A 12997-nucleotide genomic window follows, 5' to 3' on the forward strand; every position below is an offset into this window, starting at 1 on the left:
TATCTTGGTACTTCTCAAAGAACCTGGCATAGTGCCTTTTGCACATAGTGGATGCTTTATAAATATTTATTGAATTAAAGTATTTTATGGTCTGACATTTTTTTTTTAACTACATGATGGAGAGATCTTGGGTTCAAAACAATTCCTTCCCAAAATGATGCTAGTGATTGGCAGTTAAAATGTGAAATCTCAGTTGAAATCTTATAATTTTCTTTCTATCAATGCTTTCCTTTATGTTTTTTTTTTTTTTTCTTTTTGAAAAAAAAATTATTTTTATTGGAACTCATCTGAACATCAGATATACCTGGTGTTGGTTGGCAAGAACCGTTTGTACATTTGATAATGATGGTGCCAAAACCAAAACAGTGACTGGACATGATGTTGAGGACAAAAACCTGATTTTGGAGAGGAAAATAAAAGCCAGTCAGGTTCAATAAGGATGCAAAACCTTGTACAACAAAATCCTTTTACAAAATATAAATTTAAGAAAACCTGAAAGGATAATCTGGGAAAGGGAAAGAAAGAGAAAAGGAGGCCAGCAGGAAGGTGGCAAGAGGAAGGGAAGTGGAAAAAAAGAGATGAGAGGAAGGAGAAAAGGTAGCTGAGCACAACAAAGGTGCAGAAGCTTACCTGCCCAAATGGCATTAAAGCCTTGCTATGTAATTTCATCATAAAACAAGGCATGCTGACATACAGTGCTCTACCTCCCATCTGTCTGATTTCAAGAGGTAAATAAAGAAGCTCCCGGGAGAGGGACACGAGGTTGCACAAAAACCCAAGAAAAAAATTTGAAAAAAAAAAAAAAAAACAAAAAACACACCCCACAGTCTTATTTCCGATGTTCACTGTTTAAAAAAAGGAATAAATCCATCTGACAGCAGGAGTGAGACAGGGAGAAAAGCCGAAGGATTTCAAACAGCCTGCTCCTGGGCAGGGAGGGGGAACACATGGTGGTCTCCTGGTTGACAGAGAGGAAAGAGAAGGGACAGAGAAAGAGAGGAGAGGGGCAATTAAAACACTGGTGTCTAACCTAGTTTACTGGGTTAAAAAGAAAAGCCACATGCACAGCAGGCCCTTGGGGGCTGAGGGCCCACACGGCTCCCTGTGTGGCCAGCAGTGGACACTGGCTCCTGGCCTCGTCTCCATTCCTTCACAGGTCAGAGCGGAGCCATGCAGGTGCTGCTGCTGCTGTTGCTGCCGCTGCGGCGGCGGCGGGACCTTCTGGCCAGTCTCCTGGAGCCAATGTCGGGGGTAAGGGCAGGTGGACAGGCCGTATGATGGGAAAGAACACCGAAATGCCTCATTTCAAATAAAAAAAAAAAAAACAGCAGTCTATACACAGTTGTTTGTTTTGGTTCCGTACAAACAGAATAAAAAGTCATTGCTTTTGATGGTCAGCAAACACCCAATTCTGGAGAAGAGGAGAGGTGACGCCCAGCAGGTGGATCAGTACCCCAGTGGTTGGCGGGGTGCCTGGCTTGGCGGCCCTCTCCCAGGAGGCAGAGAGCACAGCTTTAGGTAGTGTAAGCCTTTTTCCTTTTATTTAGAATAACCTTTTTTTTTTTCCTTTTTCTTTTTTTTTTAAAGCAATTTCCCCACTCCCAAGTTGGGCCAGTAAAGATTACATGAAAACTGGCACACCTATCGGCTGGAATACAGATGCACCAAATGAGGATTTAAAAACTTTCCGAGCGAAAAGTAGAACGAAAGAAAAAAAATCTCCTAGCATTTTCCCCAAAGGTTTCACTCTCCTGCCACACACACTCTCCAAAGGACCGCTACAGATCCAACTCTATGTCAGCTTCTTGGCTTTGTTGTAGAGGGAATCCACTACTTTACTCATGTTCTGAATTGTTTCCAGAGCGGCTTCATAAGTTTTATCTACTGGTGGTTCATCGAAAATAATCAGGACACCCTCCCCCTGGTCCAAGATCCCGTGAAATTTCTTGTCAAGAATCATCTGTGATAATTTCCTTTCCACGTCGGCCTTAGCGAGTTTGATGAGGCTAGATATGTGTGCAATCTGTACTCGGGAAAAAGGCTCAATAACTCGGATCAGATTCTGTTCCAGTAAGTTATCATACAACTTGGCCAAGTGTGTGCTGATGATTGGGTCATCCCGGAGCTCTGCCCGGTAATCTGTCAGGGCCTTTTCAAAATCTGCCAGTGATCTGTTCTTGCTAGCCTGAGCCACACATTTTAATGCTTCTGTCTGCCTGCCCGCATAGCGAAGTGCAAGCTTCCCGCTCACCAAAGCCTGGACATCTTCTGGAGTGTTGAGCATGATTTTGCACAGCAACATGTACTTCAGATATGTAATGGCCTTGGGGCTATCGATGGAGTCATAACCCTCAAATGCCTCATAGAAATATGAGTACGCAGTTTTCCAGTCCTTCTCCTCTGCTGCATGGATAATACCTGACTGCATGTCCAAAGTGGCCTGCAATTTAGGGGGGCAGTAGATAGCATTTGCTGTGGTTCGAGCAGAAGTTAAGGCAGCTCGAGCTTTCGGCAGGTTGCTCAGGGCATGGTATGTTTTGCTTTCTAAAAGCTGTACTTCCACCAGAAGGGCTTTGTCGTCCATCTTTTTCAACTCCCGCAGCAACTGAGAACCCAAATGCAATGCTTCCTGGTACCTCTTGGTATCAAAGTACAAAGACACCAGTCTCGCCTCCAAAGCTTGACGTAGGAAAGTTCTTTTCTCTGATTTGGCCCACTCAATGCACTCTAAACACAACTCGACCTCCTGCCCTGTAGCAGCTTCCATATCAAGAAACAGATCAAGAAGAGATCTGACCAGACGAGCTGCTTTAGCCTTGCTGATGGAATTCAAAAAGGGCCTCACATACTTCAGGAGTCCTCCAAGCTCTGCAGCTTGTCCAGTCTTTGCCAGGAGAGACCCCAGTTCCAGGATGCTCTGCTCTTTGACCTGCACTGCCTCCTCATCATTCTCCTGTATGTCACGCTTCACGATGGAGTGGAGAATGTCAATGGAGGCCTCCCGGTCGGTGCTGAGTAGAGACTGGGCTCTCTGGAACTCTACCACCGCCGCCGCCGCCATCTTACAGCTCTCACACTCTCCTTTATGTTTTTTTAAGCAGAGAACATAACATTTTAAATGTTGTAATTTCCTTTTCTTAAGAGACAGGAGAAAATATACAGAGGGGATGCAAATAAATATGTCAAGGTCCTTATCCTTTGGAAATTCACAGCCAAGTGGCAATGATGGGAGATATTCATGGATATTTATAATATAGGCTAAAATGTTCTAATGCCTTGAGAGAGGCCTCAAGCAGAGTTGTGAAAGTTTGGAGAAGAGAAGATTTTAATTTGCAAGGTTCAGGGAAGCATTTGTGAAGGGGATACATTTGACCTGAAACTTAGATAGATGAGTACATTTTGACAGATAGATTTCAGAGGAAGGAACTCCAGACAGAGAAAACAGATTGAGAACAGTCATGGAGGCAGAAATGTCAAAGAAATGACAGTTAGCTAAATCTGGAGTATAGGACATATTAAAGATAATAAAAAAAAAGATAAGACAGGAAAGGATTGTTGTGGATAGTTTGGGTAGCTTTGCATAAGAGGATATTTAAGTTGCTTTTTAACAATTTTATGATCCCGTAATTCTCCTGAATGCCATGACAAGGCACTGAGATTTTAAGTAAACAATTGTGAATCTCAAAAATATCTTGAATTGTGACATCTTATCTTCATTTGTTATTCTTACAAATGGAGTGACACAATCAGAACTGTGCTTGGTAAGAAAGATTATTTTGACAGCCACATGTAGCACTGAATCATGTAGGAAGCTACCGAAAGTTAGAAGTTAGAAGGCTGTTACAATAGGATAGATTAGGGGAAAAAATGAAAACCTAAACTATGATGGCATCAATAAGAATGACAAGTTAGAGACACATTTAAGATGAATTTTGGAATTATATGTAATAGGACTGGGCAATCAGTTGAATACATGAGTATGTATTGGGAATAGTGTTGGAGAGGGAGAGTTCAAAGATAGTTTCAGAGTTTGGAGGCTGGGGGATTGTAAGAAGATTAAAAGCATGGCAGAAGTAAAGGATTCAGTTGGTGAAACCTATTTGAGGAAGAGGAGAAAGTTCATGTTTGGTTGTGTGAAGGTGACAGTAAGGCATTCAGGGCAATTGGTTAGGTTGGAAATTGGGGATGAATTAAATCAAAAGGTAATATTATTTCTATAAATGCAAAACCTCAGTGAGGAAAGTTTAGGAAAAAGTACTGAAGGGAACATTATCTAGTATTCAATATATTTATTAATCATAGAATCTGAATGACTATTATTAATAGATTCACTCTGCTAATAAATGGACACTGTGCCAGTTTGAATGTATTGTGTCCCCCAAATGCCATTATCTTTGATGTAATCTTGTGTAGGCAGACTTATCAGTTTTGATTAGATTTCCTTTAGTGTTTCTTTGGAGATGCACCCCACCCAGCTGTGGGTAATGACTCTGGCTATTTCCATGGAGGCATGGCCCCACCCATTTAGGGTGGGCCTTGATCAGTGGAGCCATATAAATGAGCTGAGGGGCAGAGGGAACTCAGTGCAGCTGTGAGTGATGTTTTGAAGAGGAGCTACAGCCAAGAGGGACACTTTGAAGAAAGCACAAGAGCTGCAGATGAGAGAAAGTTTGAAGATGGTCATTGAAAGCACTCTTGCTCTGGAGAAGCTGAGAGAGGACAAATACCCCAAGCAAAACTAAGAGTGACATTTTGAGGAACTGCAGCCTAGAGAGGGACATCCTGGGAGAAAGCCATTTTGAAATCAGAACTTGGAGCAGATGCCAGCCATGTGCCTTCCCAGCTACCAGAGGTTTTCTGGACACCATTGGCCATCCTCCAGTGAAGGTACCGATTGTTGATGCATTGACCTTGGACACTTTATGGCCTTAAAACTGTAACTATGTAACCAAATAACCCCCTTTTAAAAAACCCAATCCATCTCTGGTGTTTTGCATTCCAGCAGCATTAGCAAACTAGAACAGATTTTGGTACCAGAGAAGTGGGTTGCTTTTGCTGCTGAGTTTGCAAAGCAAACATGTTGGAATTGCTTTTTAAATGGATAAGGAGAAGATTCTGGAAGAACTGTGAAGAACTTGATAGAAAAGGCCTAAACTGCTTTGAAGAGACTGTGGAAATATGGACTCTAAAGATACTTCTGATGAGGTGAACAGAAATGATAAATGTGTTGTTGCGAACTGGAAGAAAGGTGATCCTTGTTTTAAAGTGGCAGAGAATTTGGCAAAATTGAGTCCTGGTGTCAGATGGAAGGAAGAATTTGAAAGTGACAACCTGGAATACTTAGCTGAGGAGATCTCCAGACTACATGTGGAGGATGTACCCTGGCTTCTTCTTGCAGCTTATAGTAAAATGCGAGTGGAGAGAGTTAAACTTAGAACTGAACTCTTGGGTTCAAAGAAAGCAGAAGCTGATGGCTTGAAAAATTCCAGGCTTCCAGGGGGTGGAATCCCAGAAGCTACAGTCCAACATGAGGATGTAACCAAACATGGAACCCAGCTGCCATTTCAGTACAAGCGAAGATTGGAAAAGGAGTTATCCAGAAAGGATATATGGAAAGTTCTATTGTCTGATGGCTTTGAACCCTGTGCGCTTCATGCAAAGCCAGCAGAATTTTTGTGAGATCTTTGTAGACAGAGCCACTGCAGGTCTGGACTGGAGGGGACAGACAAGGAACAAACTGCAGGAAAAATTTCTTCAAAGACAGAGCCATGGAGGTTGAGGTCTGGAGTCAAGAGGCCTTGGGCTGGGAGAGCAAAGTGGCCCACATGCATGGAAAGGGTGAGTTTGCCCTGGAGGTCGAGGGCGGGCTTTCTGCCTCAATGCTCAGGAAATGTTCTGCAACCCCAAGCCCCAAAAAGGGTGGAGCATATCCCCAGGGAATTGGGGAGAGCCTGGCTGCCACCACACTGTTCTCAAGGGGTTGAGCATGTGCCCTGGAGATGGAACGGAATCAGGGAGATGCCCCGATGTTTGAGGAGGGTGTTGCCGAGAAGGTGGTCTCCCCAATGTGTGGATATATTGAAGCACTCACCTAAGCATTTGGAGAGGAAAGGGCTCCCACAAAAGCCCTCAGGAAGGTTTAGACTCCCGCTCTCTCAAGTCCCAAGAATGCAACGTTTGTAAATGAGTCATTCTGTAAATGACTCTCAGACTTTGAAATCTAATGAAACAGTTAGGAACTGTTTTGGTCCTGTTAACCCTGTTTTCCTTACTGTTTCTCCTTACAGCAATGGGAATGTTTATCCTATGAATGTCCCTCCTTTGTGTATTGGAAGCATATAACTTGTTCTATGTTCACAGATCCAAAGCTAAAGGAGAATTATGCCTTAGGACCCACCATGCCTATAATTGATTTTGATGGGATCTTGTACTTAACTATTGTTACTGAAATGATTTACGTTTCTGTGATATTGTTGTGGGATGAATGTATTTTGTATATGGAAAGATAATGTCATTTTGGGGTCCAGGGGGTAGAATGTGCCAATTTGAATGTATTGTGTCCTCCAAACGCCATTATCTTTGATGTAATCTTATGTGGGCAGATGTTATCAGTTTTGATTAGATTTCCTTGAGTGTTTCTTTGGTGATGTACCCCATCCAGCTGTGGGTGATGACTCTGATTGGATATTTCCATGGAGGTGTGGCCCCACCCATTTAGGATGGACCTTGATCAGTGGAGCTATATAAATGAGCTAAGGGGCAGAGGGAACTCAGTGCAGCTGTGAGTGACATTTTGAAGAGGAGCAACAGCCAAAAGGGACACTTTGAAGAAAGCACAGGAGCTGCAGATGGGAGACAGTTTGAAGATGGCCATTGAAAGCACTCTTGCTCTGGAGAAGCTGAGAGAGGACAAATACCCCAAGCGAAACTAAGAGTGACATTTTGAGGAACTGCAGCCTAGAGAGGGACATCCTGGGAGAAAGCCATTTTGAAATCAGAACTTGGAGCAGATGCCAGCCACGTGCCTTCCCAGCTAACAGAGGTTTTCTGAACACCATTGGCTATCCTCCAGTGAAGGTACCCGATTGTTGATGCGTTTACCTTGGACACTTTATGGCCTTAAAACTGTAACTGTGTAACCAAATAACCCCCTTTTATAAAAGCCAATCCATCTCTGGTGTTTTGCATTCCAGCAGCATTAGCAAACTAGAACAGACACATAGACAAAAACATATACACACATACAAATATTCTTTCACAGGTAACTCATAATAGTCACTGTAATGAATTTTGGGTGGCCAGCTCTGGTACTAGTGAAAAATGAGGTAGCTTTAACCTCAGAATTGATTTGGATAAAATGACCCCAGGAGGTTCCATTCTAGTGCTCCTTTTAGTTAAAATCCAAGAGCCTTCCTCAGGCCCTTTTGTTGCTTAATTTCCTGTCCTTGACAATCTCCTTCTAACACATGGCTGGAACAGGATTTGAGGTATCTTGGGGCTATTTTACTAAAGAGTGTTTGATGGCGGGTGGGGTTAGGTGGAGTGGGAGTTTATGGGGGGATAGGGGTGGGGTTTGTGAAGCAAGGTTTATTTTATTACTTGATATCCAACAGCCCCAGAATTTTCTTAATTTGGATGTGGTGAAGTTGTTAGGTTATTAACTCTTCAGCTACATTGAAGGCAGGGAAACCTGCTAGAGGCTACTGCTGAAATCTGGGAAGAAGTTAAGTGGATGAAAGTCTAAATAAGGTAGCTGAGAAATGAAGAAGAAGGAAAAGATTCAGGAATCATTATAGGGGTAGAGAGTTTGGGAATATTAGCCTGATTTGCTGGGGCAAGTGACAGGCAAGTATAAACTCCCAAATATTTTGTTTGAATGACTAAATTTTTAATGGAACCATTCACTGAGGATATAGAAGTAAGAACTGATTTTGAGTAAAATAAATTTCAGATTTTGGCATATGGATGTTGAGGTGTCCATTGGTTATCCAAGTAGAAATGTCCATTAGGCAACTCTGCTGAATGCTTTGAGCAAAAGATATAGATTTGGGAGTTACTCCGTAAACTGATGACATAGGCATGGACAGAACCACAAGGGCATATAATAGGAAAGAGCAGAGGGCTGAAGTTAGAGCGCTTGGGAAGATCTTTCATTGTCAATCAGAGTAACACATTTGGAAGTTGTACAAGCAGGAGGAGTAAGATGTAGGAGAAAAGCCAGAGAAAAGCCAGATGTAGGAGAAAAGCTTGCACTTTTCCTTGCAATGGAAAATGAAATAGTTTAAAGAAGGAAGAAGTGTCATTACTGTCAAACCTGCAAACAGATATACTAAGAACTATAGAAAATTTTATATTGTATTTGGCATATAGATGTAATCAGTGTCTTTTAACCTGATGTTTTAGCTTTCTTGGATGCTCTAGCAAATAGCATACAATGGGTTGGCTTAAACAATGGGAATTTATTGGCTCACAGTTTTGAGGCTATGAAAAGTACAAATCAAGGCATCATCAAAGTGATGCTTCCTCCCCAAAGACTGTGGAGTTCTGGGGCTGGCTGCTGGTGATCTTTGGTCCTTAGCTTCTCTGTCACATGGCAATGCACATGGTAACTCTCCTGGTCTCTCCCTTCTCTTACAGGTTCTATTGATTTCAACTTCCGGCAGCTCCCTCTATGGCTTTCTCTCTCTGTGTCTGAATTTCATTCTGCTTATAAAGGACTCCAGTAATAGGATTAAGACCCATCCTGAGTTGGGCCAGACCTTAGCTGAAGTAACCTCATCAAAAGTTTCTACTTACAATTGGTTCACACCCATAGGGATGCATTAAGTTGAAGAACATGTTTTTCTGGGGTGCAGAGTTCCAATCTACCATACCTGAGTAGTTTCAGTATGGTGGTATGGGCAGGGCTGAGTTTGGGCCAGAATCAGTACCAGATTCTAAGGGAAACAGCTGTGTTAGGGATTAAAAAATGAAATAGGAGAGTGAGAACAGAGAAAAAGTCCAGGAAGTGAATCAGGGTTGGGGGCCGAAAGGAGAGCAAGTTGAGTGCAAACAGGAGCACAGAGGGAACAAACATGAGGCTCATGGAGATTCTATTGAAATATGATGTGGTTTTGGTTGCCATGGCTCTAGTCAGGATATTTTAAGGCAGTACACAACTTCTGATGCCACATTCTAAGACATGTTTTCTACTGATCACCCATTTTGCATCGGGGACAAATCATAGATCCTGACCAGTTACATGCAGCTACCTGTCTGACATCAAGCTGCTGAGGATGGTTCTAATGGAATAAGGCAGAGTGTCAATGGGAAGAAATAGTGGTTTGAGTTCTTCATTGTATACTGCACAGACTCAGAAATCAATAAGTGCTTAACAATCTGGTAAGCATCCTTTTGATGATGGATCCAGTGCCACAGGAAGTACTTAAGTGGCTCAGCAATATTTATCTGCTGTGAGAGAAAAACATGGTTATAAACTGGATGGCCTGAGAAGGCTTGAAGCTTTTGCTCTGTGTTTGGAATGGGCACGCCAAGGTTAACATGTACTTCATTTTGAGGAGTATGAATCCGGCAGCATTGGTAAGGTAGCTGAAGAAGGTGCCCCTAGAAATTCTAATTTGTGGAGGGAAGGAAAGGAGATGAGACCCCTGCAAGTAGACAGGTTGTTCTCTGATCAAGGGCTTGTTTAAGCTGGTAAATGTAGCACTGTAGCAGCAGACTCAAGTGTGAACTCCATGCTTGGTTCACATTGAGTCTGCTTCCCACCTACCTGCTCCCCTTTGTCTTCCACTTTCTCTGGTTACTGATCCTCAATTCCTGCTCTTGGCTATAACCCTGAATCCTCCACTACCCAGGCTTATTGTTTTTTCCAGTGAATTGCTGATAGCTGGCTCCAGCTCCCCTTCTTGGATTATACCATATCTTATAAAACATAGCCACCTGGGCAGAAATATACCTCATTAAGACAGACTCAATCATCAGAATATTGAATGTTAGGAGCTTTGTAGCGTCCATTCAATACAGTTTTCTCTAACTCAGGGCTTTATTAAGCAACAGAAGAATTTGTGGGCAATGTTTGAATCCCCAGTCTGGAAGGAGAACTACTTTAGTTCATATAGTTCAATACCACAAAGTATAAAACTGGTCAGTGGCTTTTGATATAAATTTTCAGTATCTTGGTGAAAACCCTTAGCCAGAAGCATGGTGTTCGTTCTGGTCTGGTTTGAATTTTCTTATATTGGCTAAGTTTAGCTGATCCTCTGTGATATTCTGTGTGTGTCACATGCTATTTTTGCCCCCTGTCATCTGCCCAGAGATATAACTTCTTTGCTTAAAGATCATTTTTAGAATGATTTTTTATACTGATACAAGTAAAAATTGTTGAATTCATTTTTTTTTTTCTGCAAAATGTCGGTACCTGAAATGACTGTTGGTTGTTGCTGTGTCTGCCTTTCCATTATCCTATTGATCTCTGTCCTTTTCATCCATGCTTACCTTCCATGTGCAGCCCCCTCTGTCCTGATCTGTCTTCTCCTCACTGTGGTGATGGTTAAGAGCTAAAACTTTGGAATGAGACAGGCTGGAGTTTAATTCCAGTACCATCTGTTACTTGTTGTGTGGCCTTGGACAAATCGCTTGACTTTTATATGCTTCAATTTCCCTGTCTCTGAAATGGGGTCATAATGGAACATGTCCTGTATGTGGCTGAGAGGATTAAATGAGCCGCATATGCAGTGTGCTTAGCATTACTAATATTTACTGGTTAGGATCTGAACTAACCAAAAGGTATTTACTCCCCTATTGAAACAGGACTAGAAAAAAAGTAAAGTTTAATCAGGAATGGGGATTGACAAAACAAGAAAAGTGAAAATTTAGAGGGTGGGAAATTCTAAATCTTATTACTGTTGTGTTTTGGTTTGTCTATGTGAAGATTTTTTTCTTCAATTTTAAGTTATGAGCTTTTATATTCCAAACATACAGATAAGAACAGAAAATAATATAATAGACAACCATTTATTCCCAATCATATTTAATAGATGTTAAAATTCCTTATATGTCTTTCAAACAGCCTTGTCCCTTTCTAAACAGCTAAAAGCAACCTCCTGTCCTATCCTTCTACCCTTCTCCCCCTTCGTGAGGATTTGGGGTTTGCATTTATTATCATTTATGTTTAATTGGCTTATTATATATAATCTTAGAATATAATTTTAAAAGAAAAATTCTTTCACATGCTCATTAGCAAGTAATAGGTGTAAAGAAAGGAGAGAAGAATTGTAACAACCTTTCAGGATAAGAACTATAATGCTCAGATGTTTTGTTGCAAAATCAGTGTGCCTCATCTCAGAGCAAGCATTAAAATGCTTTAATATCCTTTTGACTTGAATGGTTAAGGGCAGAAAAACAAATGTACTTTTCTGTGGAGGAGTTAAACTGCAAAGCAAAGGGAGCTCACGTCCGGCAAGGGCTATCAGGTATAATTGTTCATTAGGGAGTGGGAAGTCTGTAGTGAGTAAGCACAGCCACATTCATTAGACAGTTCCCTGCTTCCTGTCTGTAATGGGCATTAGGTTTCTCTGTGTTCAATTAGAATGAATTCTGGCTTTTGTACTGCAGATCCTTTCCTGGATCTTTTCTTATGTTCTGGACTTTGGTCTTTTTTTTCTTTGTATTTTCACTGAATAGGTGTAACCTCAATGCAGAATATAAATTGTTTCTTAAATAATGTACTCCAAATGTTTGACAAATTCTTAGAAAATATGGAATACATATAAATCAAGCAAAAACACCCAAACATAAAACATGTATATAAAAAAGATACCTAAAATGTGTTTGTAATAGTTGACAAATATTACATTTTGTTAGTAAGCAGTGTGTGAACTGAGAACAAAAGTCAGAATTTCAGGATGTCAACAAAATTTCTAAGGTTGTTGCATTTTGGAGACATAGCTAGCAACTTACCTTACCTAAAGTTCACAGCAATTTGACAGCTAAAGATTCTGTATCTCTAGGTAATAGGGTCATCTCCAAATTTAACTGTAGGCTCAGCCCAGCTTAAACCATATGGTTTGGATTTGTTTGCTGAGGTAGGAAATAGCCTAACCTTTCCCTTGTGCTATACTTGATAGATAGATTGCATGTGTCTAACATGAGCAACTTAACCATATAAAAGGGTGCAAGTAGAAAGAGTATGTAGATTTGGGGGTAGTTGGGAGTTAAGAAGTAAGTGAGAATGGATTGCAAATGTCCTTACAGTATTATGTAATGAAATTTCAAAATTCATTTGGAGTAAACCAAATGTGTACTGAGTGGCTACATTGTATCAGGGATTATGCTATTCAGAAAAGGAAATGCAAATATTTGAAAATTGCTAGTCTTACAACATTACTGCAGATTGATTAAATCATTCAAGATGATAAGGAGCTTCATTCTTGTGGTGGAGGGGTGAGTTTGATTCACTGGGTGATAGGCTTTGTATTTTGGGGTATGTTTATGCCATCAAGAGACCCATGTAGCCTCTTGATAATTAGGTACAAAGGGACAGGAAACTTATATAACATATTGAAACACTTTGTCCTCACTCATTATAGATTTTTCTGGAGGTTGACTCTATGTGAGCTCCATAACATTGAATAACAAAAGCTACAACCTGGGAGAATTTCCATGAGATTGGAATTCTGTTTGGAAAATTCTATGCCAAGATTTTGGATGGCAGTAGAATCTGATATACTTACATTGTGATATTGTTTGTTTAACAGGTTGGGAAGGAAAAGGCCCTTGACCTTACTTTTTGCCTGGTATATGTTAGATTCAACTTTGAGAGTCTCTTCTGGTATGTGATTTCTGAAAACTGAATTCTTCCAAAATGTGCCTGAAGCAATCAGGCAATGAATGTAAGGAAAATCACTAAAGCCAAGAGCACTAGGATTTATCCCCATCTAGGATTAAAGGGGATTCCAGATTGAAAACACAGATAAAATACATAGACAAGCATAGACAA

At 41.0% G+C, this 12997-nt stretch overlaps 1 protein-coding gene across 1 annotated transcript; it reads right to left on the minus strand.

The window, feature by feature from the left end:
* Positions 1-1496: 1496 nt before the first annotated feature.
* LOC119530786 (26S proteasome non-ATPase regulatory subunit 11-like) lies at positions 1497-3071 on the minus strand. The gene has a single exon (XM_037831556.1). The coding sequence runs from the start codon at positions 3059-3061 to the stop codon at positions 1793-1795; it is 1269 nt and encodes a 422-aa protein (XP_037687484.1). The 5' UTR covers positions 3062-3071; the 3' UTR covers positions 1497-1792.
* Between the last annotated feature and the right edge of the window lie 9926 nt (positions 3072-12997).

The sequence above is a fragment of the Choloepus didactylus genome, chromosome 4 (assembly GCF_015220235.1).
Source record: "Choloepus didactylus isolate mChoDid1 chromosome 4, mChoDid1.pri, whole genome shotgun sequence".
NCBI classification, from domain to species: Eukaryota; Metazoa; Chordata; class Mammalia; order Pilosa; family Megalonychidae; genus Choloepus; species Choloepus didactylus.

Bases quoted from the DNA above. Each gene is read 5' to 3' on its own strand.
- LOC119530786 (XM_037831556.1), bottom strand. From the start codon at position 3,061: ATGGCGGCGGCGGCGGTGGTAGAGTTCCAGAGAGCCCAGTCTCTACTC.